The 20,400-nt window shown below is 45.5% G+C and overlaps 3 protein-coding genes across 5 annotated transcripts in view; all 3 read right to left on the bottom strand.

Annotated features, from left to right (window-relative positions):
- LOC308580656 (uncharacterized protein) overlaps positions 1-10,198 on the bottom strand; it is a 33,163-nt gene extending 22,965 nt beyond the window's left edge. Inside the window, exon 1 of one of the 2 annotated variants that reach the window (XM_081182624.1) lies at positions 10,110-10,198. The gene's annotated coding sequence lies outside the window, so the exon portion shown is untranslated. The remainder of the gene's footprint in view (positions 1-10,109) is intronic. The other variant, XM_081182622.1, reaches the window with a different exon arrangement.
- On the bottom strand, positions 1,320-19,922 carry LOC308580438 (uncharacterized protein). 2 transcript variants are annotated; one of them, XM_081182074.1, is made up of 5 exons: positions 19,864-19,922; positions 17,754-17,832; positions 5,238-5,395; positions 4,982-5,108; positions 1,320-4,902 (listed from the first exon to the last, which is right to left on the bottom strand). In XM_081182074.1, the coding sequence occupies exons 3-5, from the start codon at positions 5,307-5,309 to the stop codon at positions 2,696-2,698; spliced, it is 2,406 nt and encodes an 801-aa protein (XP_081038200.1). In that variant the 5' UTR covers positions 5,310-5,395; positions 17,754-17,832; positions 19,864-19,922; the 3' UTR covers positions 1,320-2,695. The 2 variants fall into 2 exon arrangements, with proteins under 2 accessions (XP_081038200.1, XP_081038201.1); XM_081182075.1 differs by lacking the exon at positions 17,754-17,832.
- On the bottom strand, positions 12,948-17,199 carry LOC308580593 (uncharacterized protein). The gene is made up of 4 exons (XM_081182470.1): positions 16,986-17,199; positions 16,730-16,856; positions 15,863-15,946; positions 12,948-15,256 (listed from the first exon to the last, which is right to left on the bottom strand). The coding sequence occupies exons 1-4, from the start codon at positions 17,058-17,060 to the stop codon at positions 13,638-13,640; spliced, it is 1,905 nt and encodes a 634-aa protein (XP_081038596.1). The 5' UTR covers positions 17,061-17,199; the 3' UTR covers positions 12,948-13,637.
- Positions 19,923-20,400: the final 478 nt, after the last annotated feature.

Here is a 20,400-nt window from a genome sequence, read left to right as displayed (position 1 = left end):
ATGTATTAGAATATTTTAATATTTCTTTGGGAAGCTGCCCAGGGTGGCTGGGGAAGCCCAGCCAGATGGGCGGGGTATAAATAATAATTTATTAAATAATAATCATAATCATAATAATCATAATATTAAAAATTAACTAACCCCCGGGCCCAACTAGACATTAATCCCACCCCCAACAAAGCAAAAACCAAACCATAAACCAAAACTTAAAACACCATCCCCACCATTTAAAACACCACAGATAAAATATAATTTAAAACCAATTAAAAAGAGGGGTCTTCTCTGCTGAGTAGCAGCCACAGCCGTTATGAAGCCTGTCAGGCCCCGCCCCAAGCCAGGTGGAAAGAGGCAAGGCAAGGCCTTTCAGTGTGGGAACGTTTATATAATTTAGCAGAGTTTAAACGAGCCCCTGTTTGAGTTTATGCAGGGACAAGCGGGTTGCTAACTCGTTTGAGTCCTATCTATAATTATACCTTCCTGGTTCATAATCCCTTTCTGTCCCTCGTAAAGAAAGCACACATGAATCTGAATCATATTAACATAAACTGCTTTACTATCAGATTCATGCAGGTTGATAGAGTTGTTCCTGAAGGCAGTCTTCAGTTACATAACAGATAAACTATATACTAGATAGTAGTGAGTCATGAGAAGACTGTATCTGAGCAGTTACCAGTTAACATTTCTTGCAGCAACTGACCAACAGACAAAACTGCCTGCCGCATAGAGGCACTTAGTCCTCTCAGAATGTTGGACTTGACTGACAGCTTTATATCCCACATTCAGGCTTCCCTCAGGCGGTCCTCCTGAAACCACTGGCAATGCCCACATTTCCCTGTGCCACCTTCCCTCCCCAGATTGGTTCTTCCCCGCGGCACCTCCTTTATTCCAGCTGCCACCAGGGATTTTATCCACTTTGCCATTAATGTAGCCATGAACGAGAAGGTATTGTAAAACAATGAATTCATAAAATATAAACATAGGGCGCTTTAAAGATTACTTACCAGTCTTTCTGTGTTTTCATTGTTCCTTTATTGCAATTATAAAAATGGGTTTTGTGCTGCTGCTCTTATAACAGGGAATTGGACTAGAAGACCCTGGAGTCCCTTTCAGCTCCACACTTCTATGATTCCAGAGCCAATCCTGCTTCCTAAACACCACTGTCGTGCTCCACTTTTCACAACTCTCCATTCCCAACTCTCTCTGCCAAAGACCAAATATGAATGGACTCTCAGCACATTCACTCACAATGAGAACTCCAGGGTCACATTCTACACATCCCTAACAGTACATTGTATCTTTCATTATACTTACTATTATGAGACATTACCTTCATTGCTTTAATACATATATGTACAACTTTCCATACAAACACCAGAACATCAAATACACTCCATGCATTTACAATGGATTTTTCCCTATATGAGTTTGTTGATATGAGGGACAAAGTGAACTCTGTGGGGAAAACTTGGCACACTCCATAAAACTAAATGGGTTCTTCCCTGTGAGAGCCCATAGGTGTTTATTAATAACTCTGTTATAATTGAAGTACTTCCCACACTCCATTCATTTAAATGGTTTCTCACCCATGTGAGTTTGTTGATGTCTTGTAAGAGTTCCACTCTGAAAGAAACCCTTCGCACAATCCATACATTTAAATGGTTTCTCCCCTGTATGAGTTTGTAGATGTCTTGTAAGTTTTCTACCTTCACTGAAGCCCTTCCCACAATTCTTACATTTAAATGGTTTCTCCCGGTGTGACTTTGCCAGTACACATTGAGTTTCCTACTACAAATGAAGCACTCTCCACACTCCATTTATATGGTTTCTCCCGCGTGAGGCCGTTGATGTACAGTAAGTTTTCGCCCTTGACTGAAACCCTTCCCACACTCCAAACATTTATATGGTTTCTCCTGTGTGAGTCCGTTGATGTACAGTTGTCACGAAAACAGTTAAGTCCCTTTTCACCTTTATCATAGTGTTTTCAAGAAAAACAAAATGATACAATTCTCTTCAGATTACCAATCTTTATTGATTAACAAGTAATAAGCAATAAGGACTCATTCATTCATCACTCATTCATCAATCATATTTTTAGTTTTCAGATTGTCCTACTTCATCCAGACATGCTGTCATCCTGCTTATGTCATATTTTCGCTCAATTATTTTTGTCCATCCTGATTTCGCCTGGTCCACTGGCTAACTCAATAATTCTTCATCTTCCATTTAATCATTTCTTTATCTTGTCTTCAGAGTCATACTGCCATCTGATGCCACTCACTTCAGACACTTCTCCATTCATATCCTCCATTCATACCAATAAGCATACTAAATATATCATCAATTATACCATGAGATCACTTGTGGTCCTCACAGACTATCCCTGATTGACTATTCCTATGATTGAATAAAGACATTTCACTAAACCACATATATTCTTTAAGAAATTAACTATATATCTGAACATTAGTATTAATATTGTGTCATTCATTACATATAAATGTTACATTAGTTACATATAAACGTTACATCAATGCTGTTGTTTGATACCCTGGGAAACTCAAAACCAACTATTTTGAAAGAACACCCTTAATACTAACATAGAAACTTTATTCATACAGAGCTTATGGGAAACGCCTTTTCAGCCTCAAACAGTAAGTTTTGCCCTTGACTGAAACCCTCCCCACACTCCAAAGATTTAAATGGCTTCTCCCGTGTGAGTTCGTAGATGTGTTGTAAGAGCTCCATTCTGACTGAAGCTCTTCCCACATTCCAAGCATTTAAATGGTTTCTCACCTGTGTGAGTTCGTAGGTGTGTTGTAAGAGCTCCATTCTGACTGAAGCTCTTCCCACATACCAAACATTTAAATGGTGTCTCACCTGTGTGAGTTCGTAGATGTGCTGTAAGAGCTCCATTCTGACTGAAGCTCTTCCCACATTCCAAACATTTAAATGGTTTCTCGCCTGTGTGAGTTCGTAGATGTGTTGTAAGAGCTCCTCTCTCAATGAAACCCTTCCCACACTCCATACATTCAAATGGTTTCTCCCCGGTGTGAGTTCTTCGATGTATAGTAAGCTGTGAACACCAACTGAAACCTTTCCCACATTCCATACATTTAAATGGTTTCTTACCTGTGTGACTTATTAGATGTTTTGTAAGAGCTCCTCTATCACTGAAACCCTTCCCACACTCTATACATTTAAATGGTTTCTCGCCTTTGTGAGTTCGTAGATGTGTTGCAAGAGCTCCATTCTGACAGAAGCTCTTCCCACATTCCAAACATTCAAATGGTTTCTCACCTGTGTGAGTTCGTAGATGTGTTGTAAGAGCTCCATTCTGACTGAAGCTCTTCCCACATTCCAAGCATTTAAATGGTTTCTCGCCTGTGTGAGTTCGTTGATGTATAGTAAGGTTTCCATTCTGACCGAAACTCCTTCCGCACTCCATACATTTAAATGGTTTTTCGCCTTTGTGAGTTTGTAGATGTGTTGCAAGAGCTCCAGTGTGACAGAAGCTCTTCCCACATTCCAAACATTTAAATGGTTTCTCACCTGTGTGAGTTCGTTGATGTATAGTAAGTTTTCCATTCTGACTGAAACTCCTTCCGCACTCCATACATTTAAATGGCTTCTCACCTGTGTGAGTTCGTAGATGTGTTGCAAGAGCTCCTCTCTCAATGAAACCCTTCCCACACTCCATACATTCAAATGGTTTCTCCCCGGTGTGAGTTCTTCGATGTATAGTAAGCTGTGAACAGCAACTGAAACCTTTCCCACATTCCATACATTTAAATGGTTTCTTACCTGTGTGAGTTCGTAGGTGTTTTGTAAGAGCTCCTCTATCAATAAAACCCTTCCCACACTCTATACATTTAAATGGTTTCTCACCTGTGTGAGTTTGTTGATGTTTTGTAAGAACTCCTCTATCAATGAAACCCTTCCCACACTCTATACATTTAAATGGTTTCTTGCCTGTGTGAGTTTGTTGATGTTTTGTAAGAGCTCCTCTATCAATGAAACCCTTCCCACACTCTATACATTTAAATGGTTTCTCGCCTTTGTGAGTTCGTAGATGTGTTGCAAGAGCTCCATTCTGACAGAAGCTCTTCCCACATTCCAAACATTTAAATGGTTTCTCACCTGTGTGAGTTCGTAGATGTGTTGTAAGAGCTCCATTCTGACTGAAGCTCTTCCCACATTCCAAGCATTTAAATGGTTTCTCACCTGTGTGAGTTCGTTGATGTATAGTAAGTTTTCCATTCTGACTGAAACTCCTTCCGCACTCGAAACATTTAAATGGTTTCTCACCTGTGTGAGTTCGTTGATGTATAGTAAGGTGTGAACACCAACTGAAACCCTTCCCACACTCCATACATTTAAATGGTTTCTCGCCTGTGTGAGTTCGTTGATGTTGGGTAAGGCTTCCATTTTCACTGAAGCTCATTCCGCACTCCACACAATGAAATGGTTTCTCCCCTGTGTGATTCCGTTGATGCCCATTAAGCGTTTCCCTATGACGGAAGCTCATTCCACACTCCAAACATTTAAACAGTTTCTCGCCAGTATGAATTCGTTGATGTCTTGTAAGAGTTCCACTGTCAATGAAACCCTTCACACACTCCATACATTGAAATGGTTTCTCCCCTGTGTGATTTATCTGATGCATATTAAAGGATTCCCTATGATAGAAGCTCATTCCACACGCCACACATTTATATGGTTTCTCCCCGGTGTGAATTCGTTGATGTCTTGTAAGATTTCCCATATCCCTGAAGCTCTTCCTACAGTCCATACATTGAAATGGTTTCTCCCCTGCGTTCGTTTGTAGTTGTGTGCTAAGGTGTTCACTCACGGTGAAGTACTTTCCAGATGGCCCCTCAAAATTCTGATTGCCTTCTCCATCACCTGGTTTAAAGGGGGGGGGGAGAGATACTGTTAAGTATCCAACGTCTAACAGCCAAGAGAGTTAAAAATCTGCCCTTACCTAAAGAGGCCACCATCTCATAATTCTCCTCCATGACTTCCTTGTGCAGAGCTCTTTGGCCAGGATCCAGCAGAGCCCACTCCTCCTCCGTGAAAAACACAGCCACCTCCTCAAAGGTCAAGAGGGCCTGGAAGAAGAAGAGGAAGAAGACAGAGCTGCTTTTAGATCCCCATCATCCCCACTCAACACAGAGGGAGGTTGGGTGGTCCCATCTATGCCTCTTCCCTCCTCCCTGCTCCCGTTGCTCTTTCCCTACCTGAGGAAGCTGCCTGGCTCCTCTTTCCACTCCATCTTTAAGAGACCGTTCAGAGGGTTTATCGGAGACCATTGCGTTGCCAGTGGAAAAGACGGACAAGGAGGAGGAATCATAAACCAGGCCACTTCTGGGACTCTCTCAGCTGTTCCCACGATGCACTTCAACACAGGGATAACAATGCAAAAATTAGGTATTATTATTATTATTAGAATCTATACCCTATACCCTGAGGTCTCAGGGCAGTTTACAGAAAGGCAGGTTTAATTAGGGTGGGACACATTTACACAGGCAGCATTAATATTCACAATGAAATATAAATTACTAACGGATACCAAAGATAGGGGCGGCTTTTCCCTGCCAGATTTACGTTTATATTATATTGTGAGGTGTCCTGCTTATTGCTGGCTCAGAGAATGGATAATATTGGAAAACGCAGATATATTAGACCTTGAAGGTCAGGAGAATAGGTTTGGTTGACATGCATTTTTATGGGGGGGGTGTATAAATATATATATACACACGATTATATATATATATATATATATATATATATATATATATATATATATATATGTAGGTTTTGGTGTCTTCGGGTGTCTTCCCGTGTAAGAGTTGGGGTGTCTAGGCGACGTTTCGACGAGGTCTCACTCGTCATCTTCAGGCTGGTGCTTTCGGCTTCTTGTTACTAGAACAGAGCAGGATCTCAGTGTTTGAGTTCCTATAAATACTGTTGAGGGGTGTGGTGTATAGCCTCCAACGTTCTGGGCAGAGAGGGAGTTCCCAGGTTAGTGTGTCTTTTCTTCTTTTGTTCATTAATTACTTGAGGGATATCTTGAGTGATTTCTTGAGTGATATTCTGAGTACCACTTAGGAGGGTCATTAGGTGTGGATTAGTTGCTAAAGCTTTCGTGTCTTGACCTCTTGACCTTGTGAAGAGTTTTTTCTGAGAAGATGGCTGTACTGCACTTAGTTGTGCTCTGGCTTGGCTTCGTGTATAGGGGCGAGCTGTGGTTTTGTGCCCTGTGCCAGCCAGATCTGTGTAGGGATTGCAGTACAGCCATCTTCTCAGAAAAAACTCTTCACAAGGTCAAGAGGTCAAGACACGAAAGCTTTAGCAACTAATCCACACCTAATGACCCTCCTAAGTGGTACTCAGAATATCACTCAAGAAATCACTCAAGATATCCCTCAAGTAATTAATGAACAAAAGAAGAAAAGACACACTAACCTGGGAACTCCCTCTCTGCCCAGAACGTTGGAGGCTATACACCACACCCCTCAACAGTATTTATAGGAACTCAAACACTGAGATCCTGCTCTGTTCTAGTAACAAGAAGCCGAAAGCACCAGCCTGAAGATGACGAGTGAGACCTCGTCGAAACGTCGCCTAGACACCCCAACTCTTACACGGGAAGACACCCGAAGACACCAAAACCTGCATATATATATATATATATATATATATATATATATATATATATATATATGTATATTTGCTTTCGTAGATTTTCACGGGTACAGGAATGCAGGTTTTGGTGTCTTCGGGTGTCTTCCCGTGTAAGAGTTGGGGTGTCTAGGCGACGTTTCGACGAGGTCTCACTCGTCATCTTCAGGCTGGTGCTTTCGGCTTCTTGTTACTAGAACAGAGCAGGATCTCAGTGTTTGAGTTCCTATAAATACACCACACCCCCTCAACAGTATTTATAGGAACTCAAACACTGAGATCCTGCTCTGTTCTAGTAACAAGAAGCCGAAAGCACCAGCCTGAAGATGACGAGTGAGACCTCGTCGAAACGTCGCCTAGACACCCCAACTCTTACACGGGAAGACACCCGAAGACACCAAAACCTGCATATATGTATATATATATATATATATATATGCTTTCGTAGATTTTCACGGGTACAGGAATGCAGGTTTTGGTGTCTTCGAGCTCTGTTCTAGTAACAAGAAGCCGAAAGCACCAGCCTGAAGATGACGAGTGAGACCTCGTCGAAACGTCGCCTAGACACCCCAACTCTTACACGGGAAGACACCCGAAGACACCAAAACCTGCATATATATATATATATATATAGACTAAAGGAAGTAAACCAGGGACCAGATCTCCTGTGGGTCCCTTCCAGGAAGTACAAGGTGGGGAACTGGAAGGATGTAATCCTTTCTACAGGGACTTTATAATACTATAAGCTGCCTCATTCTTTAGGGAACCTTCAGCTTCGGATTGTAAAGTTCTAGGATCAAATCCCAAACTCTTAATGAAGCTTCGCAGAAAGCATTATGGTCGGTACCTCTGCAGACCTCGCTTTTCCTTTCCCCCGAACAGCCATCCAGGAAACCAGTTTCTGACCCTTTGATACATTTAGAATACTGTATAGAAAATAAGGGAAACTCCCAAAGCTGCAGTTGGAAGAAAAGCAACATCTGGAGGGCACCAGGGTGCAGAAGCTCCCTCCAAGGGGAGCAGATGAAATATTTAGAGCACTCTATGCGCTAACATGGATTGTTGTAGGGATGATCGCGGAGTGGGGTCCGGAGGGAGAACACTCCCCACCAGCAGGCAGCCATAGTCTGCCTGCACGCATGACCTTGGGGTGCGGGGCACACTCCCCCCCCCCCGACAAGCCACAGCTGTCTGAACATCGTTCCCTCTGTCTAACCTTTTGCGGTCTCAGTAGTCTGCAGTGTCCTGTCTATAACCTTTGTCTCTGAGACCTTTTGTCTCCTTCGTCATACACTGCGCGGTGGAAACAGGTGCCAAAATAACCTTGTACCACCCCACAATCTCGGGATCGGAAGATGTGTAAAGGTCACAGCCCAAAATGTATCTGCCTGGTTTGCATATTTGCGTCAATAAAAGGAGGCTCCACTTCAGATTGTCTGTCACTTCAGATTGTAGTTTAGGTGACAGAAATACAAAGTTTAGTGGCTTATGGCCCCCTAGTCCTTCCGCTTAGGAACGTGTGTGTGTGTGTGTGTGTGTGTGTGTGTGTTTGTGTGTGTACCTTTTATCTTCCCTATACAGTGAGAAAGTACAGGATGAGGCATCCTCCCGGAGCATGGGGATGTGAGACTGGGTCTCCCTGGTCAAAGCCCAGCACCTGAACTGCAGGGTGTGGAGCCTCAGACCCTGGGGCTAAATTGGCCTTCAAGTACCCCCGCTTTCTCTCTCTGGCCCTCAGGAATTTCCCCAGTGCCACACCCTCTTTCCAAGGCTTCCCAGCTGCCTCCTGGGGTTTTTTGTGTGGCTGGAAAAAATCCCTGGAAGGCAGGTATCCCCTGGACAAAGCTCAGAGTCAGCCCCATAGCTCCACCAATTCTGTCCTCTGGCCCTGCCATTCAATGGAAAGTGGACCCTGGAAGGCTGCTCAGCAGCGAATGTGGCCCTCAGGCTGGAGAAAGGTCTCTGTTCCAAACACTAAACTGGCAGTAATCCTGGCCCACCTTGCAGGGTTCTTGTGTGAGCATTGCCCAGGTGGTGGGCTTTAGAAGACCTATAGTGTTAGAAGACCCTCCTGGCAACCTGGAAGGGGACGAGGCCAGGCAGGAGTGAGGCTGCCAGAAACGGCAGAAAAAGTCCCTCAGCACCTCTGCGCTGGGCCAATCCTGCAAGACAGGCCAGATCTCCCACCCCTGGGGCTTAGATTCTCCTTCCCGACAAAGTCCCAAGAGGATGTCTAGAGAAGCCTCTTTTTGGAAAGAAGGAGCATCAAAAACTCATCCCTCCCCTTCTCTTTCCCCCAAGGCCAGCTGGGGAGGGGGCATTTCTTTAATTCCTCCAGTCTTGGCCTTGAAGGTGTTTAAAGGGCTCCTGAGACCTTGATCACTTTCAAATGCTGCCATCCATGGACCCATTTCCCTTGCCAAGCAGGAGGGAAACTGATGAGGTGCTTTTTCATGCTTCAGGGAATGAAAAATGCCTCTTCCCTCCAGTTTTGGGGCACAAAGGCAGCACAGCAGACCCCCCCCAACTGCACCCCCAACATGGGAAACCCAACAAGGCTCTTTCCTTTGTGCCAAAGCAACCTCAGCCAGCCAGACTAGGATTTCTGAAAGCGGGGCTGGGGGGCCTCCCCCTTCCCAAGAAGCAAATCCTTGTTTCCTTTTGCTTCCTTCTCACATCAGCCTCTTTCTTACTCAGGAAGCTCCGGAGGCCAATGTCAAGGGAACTGTCCACCTCTCACCCCCCACCCAACTCAAAATCTCCCCCCTCTCTCCTAATCCAGAGGTGACCCTGTTCTCCAGCTGCTTCCACTTCCTCTCCCCTGCTTGCCCCCCCATCTCCGCCCCACTGAGGCAGGGGCTTCAGCAGGAGATTTCGGAGGGGGGAGCAGATCAGGGTCCTGGAGGAGCTCAGCCCCCCCCCCCGCCGTCCAGACCGGCTCCCTGACGCAGGAGGCAGAGCCAGGGAGGGAAGTGTGGGCAGGAGTGGGGCAGCAGTGAAAAGGGAGATGGAGGGTGTTAAGCAGAGAGGAGCACCACTAGGCGGAATGGGGCTGCCACCCCCCCTTTGAACAGAGAAGGACTGACAGCTGAGTCAACATGCACAGGCTGCAAATCCCTTTGTAGTTAGGGTGCACTGGGGGGTCACCCTTTTCTGGTTCGTCTCAAGCACCTTCGCCCCTCTCCTCTCCCCCCACCATGGGCGGCTGCCAGGATTTCTGCGCTTCAGAGAAGATCTTGCAATGCAAACCCTGTATCACGCCCCCCCCTACTGATTCCCAGAGGGAAAGTGGGGAGCCCTTCCCTGCTCTCCCCTCCCCCCCCCCACTCTCCTTTCCCAGCTGCTCTGTTTATAGATTCAGGGGGAGGAAATGCAAATACTTCTGCCATCCCGCAACCCCAAATCGCGCCCCCCAAAATACGTGGTACCTCTTCATCCTCCTCTGCGGGCCTCTTTCTCATCAGGGGGTGTGCATGGAGACCCCTCCCCCTCCAACTTTGCTTCTACTCCCCCCCCCCAAAAAAAACCCCACTTCCTGCCTCTCAAGGAAACGGAGCTCATTGGCCCAGAGGGAGGGATGAGTGGCAGGAGATCCGCCTCCCGCTCCCTTCCAAGAGAAATTCCCTTCCCAGCCAGCAATATCTACTGTACAGTATATTCCCATTTACAGTGTTTAGTGAGAAATCAATGCCTTCAGTTCCTGCGAGCGGTAGCGAAAGGCGAAAAGCCCCCGCCCCCCCCCCCGGGAAGGGGTTTAGAGCCGTAATTTATGACAACCCTAAAGGCTGGTCCAGTGTCAATGGGTACCTTTTCTAAAAACCAGGAGCTGATGGAGAAAGTTTGGCTTTGTTATTGGGGGGGGGGCGGGTTGCAGCTCAGTGGTAGAGCAGTTGCTTTGCATGCAGAATGTCTATTTTCACATTTGGTGGGGGTGTACTGTGTTTGGTGGGAGTGTACCGTGGTCCACGCCTTCTGGGGGAAAGTTTTTTTTATCTGACCTCCAAAATCACTGAACAATCTATCCGTCCTAATTCCGGGGAAGACCTGTTTTCCTAGGGTGGCAGAGAAGCTCTGTATTGCCATTTATTTGGTGAGATGGTCACGGGTTTAATCCCTGGCAGCGAAAGAGGAAACGCACACCTTACTTCTGAAACCCTCCCCCCCCCCCCGGAAAGAGGGTGGAAGGGGTTCAGAGCAGCAACTTACCATAATATTAAAGGGTGCCCAGACCCCTCCCCACGAGTGCCGCCATAAAATATAAACAACATAGGGTGCTTTGAAGATTACTTTCCAGTCTTTCTGTGTTTTCATTGTTCCTTTATTGCAATTAGAAAAATGGGTTTTGTGCTGCTGTTCTTATAACAGGGAGTTGGACTAGAAGACCCTGGAGTCCCTTTCAGCTCCACACTTCTATGATTCCAGAGCCAATCCTGCTTCCTAAACACCACTGTCGTGCTCCACTTTTCACAACTCTCCATTCCCAACTCTCTCTGCCAAAGATCAGATATCAAGTGACTCTCAGCACATGTTCACTCAAAATGACCCCTCTAGAGTTATGTTCTACAAACACCTAATGGTACATTATCTCTTTCGTTATACTTGCTATTAGGAGACATTACCTTCATTGCTTTAATACATATATGTACAACTTTCCACACAAACACCAGAACATCAAACACACTCCATGCATTTACAATGGATTTTTCCATATACGAGTTTGTTGATGTGAGGGACAAAGTGAACTTGGCACACTCCATAAAACTAAATGGGTTCTTCCCTGTGAGAGCCCATAGGTGTTTATTAATAACTCCGTTATAATTGAAGCACTTCCCACACTCCATTCATTTAGATGGTTTCTCACCCATGCGAGTTTGTTGATGTCTTGTAAGAGTTCCACTCTGAATGAATCCCTTCACACAATCCATACATTTAAATGGTTTCTCCCCTGTATGAGTTTGTAGATGTCTTGTAAGTTTTCTACCCTCACTGAAGCGCTTCCCACAATTCTTACATTTAAATGGTTTCTCCCGGTGTGACTTTGTCAGTGCACAATGAGTTTCCTTCTGTTGTAAATAAAAATATGCCCTTTTCCCTTATGGGGTATCCAAGAGCCCATATAGAGTCCTTACATAGGTTCCCTATTGGTAGGAGAAAATAACAGAGGCCAACCAGAGAATATTGAGAAGCAAAGCAGCTAGTAAGCTTGATCTTTATTGATCTGTTGCAACAGGGTACTCCCCTCACACGCAGGAGAGGAAGAGGACCCAGAACAATGGCCTGCAAGGCCTTATAAAGACTTTTGAAATTCCCATTCTCTAGATCAGGACCACCCCCAGAAACATTATGCATACATCACAGAAGGGGTGTAACCTAAGACCACCCCTCAGATACATCCCACCTACATCACAGAAATTTAAATGTTGTTTTTCTCCTGTCCCAGTTTATCTCCTGTCTGGCAAGTTGCTTGATTGGATTTCTGGGGAGCCTGGCCATTCTTTTGTAGTGGTAAAATACTTATTTCCTGGGCCAGGTCACAGGCTCACACCTTATTCAAACACAGATTAAGACAGGATTTGTGAAGGAAGAGACAATGGGGAGGCTTTTCCATTTTTAACCTTGCAGAGAAAGGATTTGGTCAGTTTAGGAATCAAAATGGTTCCAGGTTGGCTTTCCTGTGCTGATCTATGTATGTGCAGTTATGAACATTACTATATATCTAAGACCATAAAATTCCTATCACACTACTACAAATGAAGCACTCTCCACACTCGGTTTATATGGTTTCTCCCGCGTGAGGCCGTTGATGTAGTTAGTTTTCCCCCTTGACTGAAACCCTTCCCACACTCCAAACATTTACAGTGGTGCCCCGCAAGACGAATGCCTCGCAAGACAAAAAACTCGCTAGACGAAAGGTTTTTTCATTCGCGATTTGCCTCGCAAGACGAATTTCCCTATGGGCTTGCTTCGCAAGATGAAAACTTCTTGCGACTTTGTTAAACCGTTTAAACCGTGCTTCGCAAGACGAAAAATTCGTTAGACGGCAAAAATTGCGGAACGAATTAATTTCGTCTTGCGGGGCACCACTGTATATGGTTTCTCCCCTGTGTGAGTCCGTTGATGTACAGTAAGTTTCCCTCTTTCACTGAAGCTTTTTCCACCCTCCATACATCTAAATGGTTTCTCTCCTGTGTGATGTACAGTTGTCACAAAAACAGAGTTAAGTCCCTTTTCACATTTATCATAGTGTTTTCAAGAAAGTGACACAATTCTCTTCAGATTACCACCCTTTATTGATTAACAAGTAATAAGCAATAAGGACTCATTCATTCATCACTCATTCATCAATCATATTTTTAGTTTTCAGATTGTCCTACTTCACCCAGACATGCTGTCATCCTGCTTATGTCATATTTTCGCCCAATTATTTTTGTCCATCCTGTTTTCGCCAGGTCCACTGGCTAACTCAATAATTCTTCATCTTCCATTTAATCATTTCTTTATCTTGTCTTCAGAGTCATAGTGCCATCTGATCCCACTCACTTCAGACACTTCTCCATTCATATCCTCCATTCATACCATTAAGCATACTAAATATATCATCAATTATACCATGAGATCACTTGTGGTCCTCACAGACAATCCCTGATTGACTATTCCTATGATTGAATAAAGACATTTCACTAAACCACATATATTCTTTAAGAAATTAACTATATATCTGAACATTAGTATTAATATTGTGTCATTCATTACATATAAATGTTAATTAGTTACATATAAATGTTACATCAATGCTGTTGTTTGATACCCTGGGAAACTCAAAACCAACTATTTTGAAAGAACACCCTTAATACTAACTTAAAAACTTTATTCATACAGAGTTTATGGGAAATGCCTTTTCAGCCTCACACAGTAAGTTTTCCCCTTGACTGAAACCCTTCCCACACTCCAAAGATTTAAATGGTTTCTCCCGTGTGAGTTCGTTGATGTCTTGTAAGAACTCTATTCCAACTGAATCTCTTCCCACATTCCAAACATTTATATGGTTTCTCGCCTGTGTGAGTTCGTAGATGTGTTGCAAGACCTCCATTCTGACTGAAGCTCTTCCCACATTCCAAACATTTAAATGGTTTCTCGCCTGTGTGAGTTCGTAGATGTGTTGTAAGAGCTCCATTCTGACTGAAGCTCTTCCCACATTCCAAGCATTTAAATGGTTTCTCGCCTGTGTGAGTTCGTTGATGTATAGTAAGGTTTCCATTCTGACTGAAACTCCTTCCGCACTCCATACATTTAAATGGTTTCTCGCCTTTGTGAGTTCGTAGATGTGTTGCAAGAGCTCCAGTCTGACAGAAGCTCTTCCCACATTCCAAACATTTAAATGGTTTCTCACCTGTGTGAGTTCGTTGATGTTTTGTAAGAGCTCCTCTCTCAATGAAACCCTTCCCACACTCCATACATTTAAATGGTTTCTCCCCGGTGTGAGTTCGTTGATGTTTTGTAAGAGCTCCTCTCTCAATGAAACAATTCCCACACTCCATACATTTAAATGGTTTCTCACCTGTGTGACTTTGTCGGTGCACAATGAGTCTCCCCCCTTCACTGAAACCCTTCCCACACTCCAAACATTTATATGGTTTATCCCCTGTGTGAGTTCTTCGATGTATAGTAAGGTGTGAACACCGACTGAAACCCTTCCCACATTCCATACATTTAAATGGTTTCTCCCCCGTGTGAGTTCGTTGATGTTGGGTAAGGCTTCCATTTTCACTGAAGCTCATTCCGCACTCCATACAATGAAATGGTTTCTCCCCTGTGTGATTCCGTTGATGTACAGTAAGTTTTCTCCTTTGACTGAAAACCTTCCCACACTCCAAACATTGAAAAGGTTTCTCCCCTGTGTGATTTCTTTGATGCCCATTAAGCGTTTCCCTATGACGGAAGGTCATTCCACACTCCAAACATTTATATGGTTTCTCCCCGGTGTGAATTCGTTGATGTCTTGTAAGAGTTCCACTGTCAATGAAACCTTTCAAACACTCCATACATTGAAATGGTCTCTCCCCTGTGTGAGTCCGTTGATGAACAGTAAGTTTTCCCCTTTGACTGAAAACCTTCCCACACTCCATACATTTAAATGGTTTCTCCCCTGTGTGATTTATCTGATGCATATTAAGGGATTCCCTATGATAGAAGCTCATTCCACACTCCAAACATTTATATGGTTTCTCCCCGGTGTGAATTCGTTGATGTACTCTAAGAGCTCCACTGCCAATGAAACCCTTACCACACTCCATACATTTAAATGGTTTCTCGCCTGTGTGAGTTCGTTGATGTCTTGTAAGTTTTCCCATATCCCTGAAGCTCTTCCTACAGTCCATACATTGAAATGGGTTCTCCCCTGTGTGAGTTCGTTGATGTCTTGTAAGAGCTCCACTCTCAATGAAACTCTTCCCACACTCCATAAATTTAAAGGGTTTCTCCCCTGCGTTAGTTTGTAGTTGTGTGCTAAGGTGTTCACTCACGCTGAAGTACTTTACAGATGGCCCCTCAAAATTCTGATTGCCTTCTCCATCACCTGGTTTAAAGGGGGGGGGAGAGATACTGTTAAGTATTCAAGAAAAACAACAAGAGAACTTAAGATACAGCAAGACCAATCAGCACTTTCTCTTATTTTAACACCTCCAGCCTACTTCCCTCTCCTATGAACCAAATTTTTGGGAAAGGAAAGGAAATCTGAAAATAATCTCCAGAACCCTTAGTATCCAGTTCTACCTTCAACTCGCATGTAACACTGAGCACCAGGATATATCTTCTATGCTGAGGTGAGGCATCTATGGCCATCCAGATGTGGTTGGACTCTAAGTACCATCAGCCCAACTAAAGAAGTCCAATGACCAGGGCTGATGGGAGTTGTAGTGCAGCAACCTCTGGACGTACACACTTTCTCCATCTTACCCCTCCTGTGAAAATGCTATGCCTCTGTATTCAGATTTCTCCTTCCTCCCTGATCTGTAATATCTGGCTGATACATTCCAGGAAACTGTTCACATCACCTAAACCTGCACCAGGGTGCTGCAGAAGATGGGCCCTCGTTCTGATCCAAAAGGGATCTTTTTATATTCCTATACACTGAAAGGAGACATACAAAGGTACAGCCTCACAGCAAAGTGGAACTATGTACCTCTCAATTGGTCCAGGACAACATCCCTGTATTTTTCTGTTCCAAGTGAGAAGATGAGCTCAGACTTGAGTATCAGAGTCTCTGCTATTTGGAATAAGTAAAGCAGAAATGTGAAATAAGTAAAGCAGAAATGTTGTTTATGTCATATGTGGCCCATTGGTGGCCCATTAAAAGCTAATAAATAACATAGACCAGGAAGGCTCATGCCTGTGACTCTCTTTGTAGATTTTACATAGGGTTTTTTGGGGGGGGGGGGGTTCATACCACAATATCAGCTTATAAACAGTTGCCTACTGACAAAAGTACAGAGTTGCTATAAACTTCAACATCAACTTCGGTGGGCTGGTCATGTTGTTCGGATGCCTGATTATCATCTTCCAAAGCAATTACTCTATTCGCAATTTTACAATGGAAAGACAAACACCGGAGGACAATGAAAGAGGTTTAAAGACGCTCTCAAGCCAAATCTAAAGAAATGCAGTATAAGCACAGAAAATCGGGAAACACTGGCCTGCGAGTGCTCCAGTAGGAGAATATCCTTTACCAAAGGTGTAATGGACTTTTAAAGAAACACAAACTCCGGACGAAAGGGGCAAACAAACTAAGAGGAAAGCATGTTTGGCAAACCCTCACTGTAATTAACTCCTGCCTGGAAACCTATGTCCCCACTGTGGAAGGATGTGTGGATCCAGAATTGGACTCCACAGTCCCTTACGGACACACCATTAAGACCGTGTTCATGGATGACAATCTTACTCGGCTACAAGGGGTCACCAAAGTAGAAGACACAGCATTAATAAATGGCTCAAACAGCAGATTCACACCTCCAACGTCTAACAGCCAAAAGAGATAAAAATCTGCCCTTACCTAAAGAGGCCACCATCTCATAATTCTCCTCCATGACTTCCTTGTGCAGAGCTCTTTGGCCTGGATCCAGCAGAGCCCACTCCGCCTCCGTGAAAAACACAGCCACCTCCTCAAAGGTCAAGAGGGCCTGGAAAAAGAAGAGGAAGAAAACAGAGCTTCTCTTAGATCCCCATCATCCCCACTCAACACAGAGGGAGGCTGGGTGGTCCCATCTGTGCCTCTTCCCTCCTCCCTGCTCCCGTTGCTCTTTCCCTACCTGAGGAAGCTGCCTGGCTCCTCTTTCCACTCCATCTTTAAGAAGAGGCCGTTCAGAGGGTGTATCGGAGATCATTGCTTTGCCAGTGGAAAAGACGGAGGAGGAGGAGGAATCATAAACCGGGCACTTCTGAGACTCTCTCAGCTGTTCCCACGATGCATTTCAACACAGGGATAACAATGCAAAAATTATTATTATTATTGTTCTTGTTGTTATCTATATACTGTCCTATACCCTGAGCTCTCAGGGCAGTTTACAGAAAGGCATATTTATTTAGGGTGGGACACACACAGATAGCATTAATATTCACAATGAATTAGAAATTACTAACGAATACCAAAGATAGGGGCGGCTTCTCCCTGCCAGATTTACGATTATATTATATTATGAGGCGTCCCGCTTATGCTGGCTTAGAGAATGGATAATATTGGAAAACGCAGATATATTAAACCTTGAACGTCAGGAGAATAGGTTTGGTTGACATGCATATTAATGGGGTGTGTTTGTGTGTGTGTACACACACAAACACTAATATATATATATATATATATATATTCTAAAGGAAGTAAACCAGGGACCAGATCTCCTGTGAGTCCCTTCAAGGAAGTGCAAGGCAGGGAACAGGAAGGATGTAATCCTTTCAACAGGAACTTTATAATACTGTAAGCTGTCCCAGTCTTTAGGGAACCTTCAGCTTCGGATTGTAAAGTTCTAGGATCAAATCCCAAACTCTTAATGAAGCTACACAGAAAGCATTACGGTCAGTACCTCTGCAGACCTCGCTTTTCTTTTCCTCCAAACAACCATCTAGGAAACCAGTTTATGACCCTTTGATACGTTTAGAATACTGTATAGAAAATAAGGGAAACTCCTAAATCTGCAGTTGGAAGAAAACCAACAAACCAGGGTGCAGAAGCTCCCTCCAAGGGGAGCAGATGGAAATATTTAGAGCACTCTATGCGCTAACATGGATTGTAGTTTAGGAGACAGAAATACAAAGTTTAGTGGCTTATGGCCCCCTAGTCCTTCCTCTTAGGAACCTTTGTGTGTGTGTGTGTACCCTTTTATCTTCCCTACACTGTGAGGAAGGACAGGAGGAGAAATAATCAGGGGCATCCTCCCTGAGCATGGGGATGTGAGACTGGGTCTCCTTTGTGTAAGCTCAGCACCTGAACTGCAGGGTGTGGAACCTCCAACCCTGGGGCTAAATTGGCCCTCAAGTCCCCCCCTCTTTCTCTCTCTGGCCCTCAGGAATTTCCCCAGTGCCACACCCTCTTTCCAACGCTTCCCAGCTGCCTCCTGGGCGGCTTTTGTGTGGCTTGAAAAAAATCCCTGGAAGGCCGGCATTCCCTGGACAAAGCTCAGTCACCTCCATAGCCCCACCAACTCTGTCCTCTGGCCCTGACCATCAATGGAAAGTGGCCCCTAGAAGGTTGCTCAGGAGCGAATGTGGCCCTCAGGCTGGAGAATGGTCTCCACCCCTGTTCCAAACACTAAACTGGCTGTCATCCTGGCCCACCTTGCAGGTTTCTTGTGTGAGCATTGCCCAGGTGGTGGGCTTTAGAAGACCTTTAGTGTTATAAGGCTCTCCTGGCAACCTGGATGGGGACGAGACCAGGCAGGAGTGAGGCTGGCAGCACCGGCAGAGAAAGTCCCAGAAAGAAAGAGCCTCAAAATCTGCAGGGGGTGGTGGTAATCAGTTTTTCCCCCTCCCCCTTTTCCCTAAGTCTAGCTGGGGAGGGGGCATTTCTTTAATTCCTCCAGTCTTTGCCTTGAAGCTTTTTAAATGGCTCCTGAGACCTGGATTAGTTTCAAATGCTGTCATCCATGGACCCATTTCACTTGCTAAGCAGGAGGAAAACTGACAATGTGCTTTTTCATGCTTCAGGAAATGGAAAATGCACCTCTTCCCTCCAGTTTTGGGGCACAAAAGCAGCACAGCAAACCCTCCCCAAGTGCACCCCCTAACATGGGAAACCCAACAAGGCTCTTTCCTTTGTGCCAAAGCAGCTGGCCCGACTAGGATTTCTGAAAGGGGAGCGTGGGGGGGGGGCCTCCCCCTTCCTTCTCACATCATCCTCTTTCTTACTCAGGAAGCCCCGGAGGCCGATTTCCCTCGACACTGTCCATCTCTCACCCCCCCCCAACTCAAAATCTCACCCCTCTCTCCCAATCCAGAGGCGACTCTGTTCTCCAGGGGCTTCCACTTCCTCTCCCCTGCTTGCCCTCCCGATCTCCGACCCACTGAGGCAGGGGCTTCGGCAGCAGATTTCGGGGGGGGGGAGCAGATCAGGGTCCTGGAGGAGCAAAGCCCCCCCTCCCGCCCAGACCGGCTCCCTGACGAAGGCAGAGCCTGGGGGGAGCGATGGGGGGGGGCAGCAGTGAGAAGGGAGATGGAAGCTGTCAAACAGAGAGGAGCATCACTAGGCGGAATGGGGCTACCCCCCCCCATTTGAACGGAGGACTGACTTCTGAGTCAACATGCACAGGGTGGGGCTGCAAATCCCTTTGTAGTTAAGTTGCACTGGGGGGGGGGGCTTTTGTGGATCGTCTCAAGTGTCTTCGCCCCCGGCCACAGTCGTCCCCCCCCCCCCACCATGGGAGCCTGGCTTGATCTCTGCGCTTCAGAGAAGATCTTGCAATGCAAACCCTGTTGAGGGAGGGGGACCCCACTTTGCAACAGGATGCCCTGCATTCCGCCGCCCCCCCCCCCGATTCTCACATGGGAAGGGCGGAGCCCCTCCCTGCTTTCTTTGCACCCCCCCCCAATCCTCCCGCCTCCTTTCCCAGTCGCCCTGTTTGTAGATTCAGGGAGAGGGAAAGCAAATCCTTCTCCTACCCCCCTCCCCAAATAACCCCCCCCCCCAATATGCGGCACCTGTTTCTCCTCTTTCCAAGTCCGCTTCTCTTCCGGGGTTGTGCATGGAGACACCTCCCTCCAACTTTGCTTCTACTCCCCCCCCCAAAAAAACCCCACTTCCTGCCTCTCTAGGAAACGGAGCTCATTGGCCCAGAGGGAGGGGGAGGGGCAGGAGATCCGCCTCCCCCTCCCTGCAAACAGAAATGCCCTCCCCAATTCCGGGGAAGACCTGTTTTCCTAGGGTGACCGAGAAGCTCTGTATTGCCATTTATTTGGTGAGACGGTCACAGGTTCAATCCCCGGCAGCGAAAGGGGAAAACGCACACCCTATTTCTGAAAAGGCCCCCCCTGGGGAAAAGAGGGTGGAAGGGGTTCAGAGCAGCAACTTACAATAATATTAAAGGGTGCACAGACCCTCCGTCCTTGTTTTCCAGCGACACTCCTGGATTTACAGAAGCCATCCTGGTTTCTGATTTAATCCCGCAACGTCCTATTTTCCATAGGATGTCCCTATATCCATTGGTTAAATTTTGGAGGGAGAAATGCGACCCCTGA

Source organism: Podarcis bocagei (assembly GCF_964188305.1).
Source record: "Podarcis bocagei genome assembly, chromosome: 2".
NCBI classification, from domain to species: domain Eukaryota; kingdom Metazoa; phylum Chordata; class Lepidosauria; order Squamata; family Lacertidae; genus Podarcis; species Podarcis bocagei.
Note: the sequence above shows the minus strand (reverse complement) of the source record. Positions and strands in the feature narration are given on the sequence as shown.

Bases quoted from the DNA above. Each gene is read 5' to 3' on its own strand.
- LOC308580438 (XM_081182074.1), bottom strand. From the start codon at position 5,309: ATGGTCTCCGATAAACCCTCTGAACGGTCTCTTAAAGATGGAGTGGAA. The intron at 5,109-5,237 runs GTAGGGAAAGAG...TTCTTCTTCCAG, and splicing joins GAGCCAGGCAGCTTCCTCAG to GCCCTCTTGACCTTTGAGGA. The intron at 4,903-4,981 runs GTAAGGGCAGAT...CCTTTAAACCAG, and splicing joins TGAGATGGTGGCCTCTTTAG to GTGATGGAGAAGGCAATCAG.
- LOC308580593 (XM_081182470.1), bottom strand. From the start codon at position 17,060: ATGATCTCCGATACACCCTCTGAACGGCCTCTTCTTAAAGATGGAGTG. The intron at 16,857-16,985 runs GTAGGGAAAGAG...TTCTTTTTCCAG, and splicing joins GAGCCAGGCAGCTTCCTCAG to GCCCTCTTGACCTTTGAGGA. The intron at 15,257-15,862 runs GTACATAGTTCC...CCTTTAAACCAG, and splicing joins TGTCCTGGACCAATTGAGAG to GTGATGGAGAAGGCAATCAG.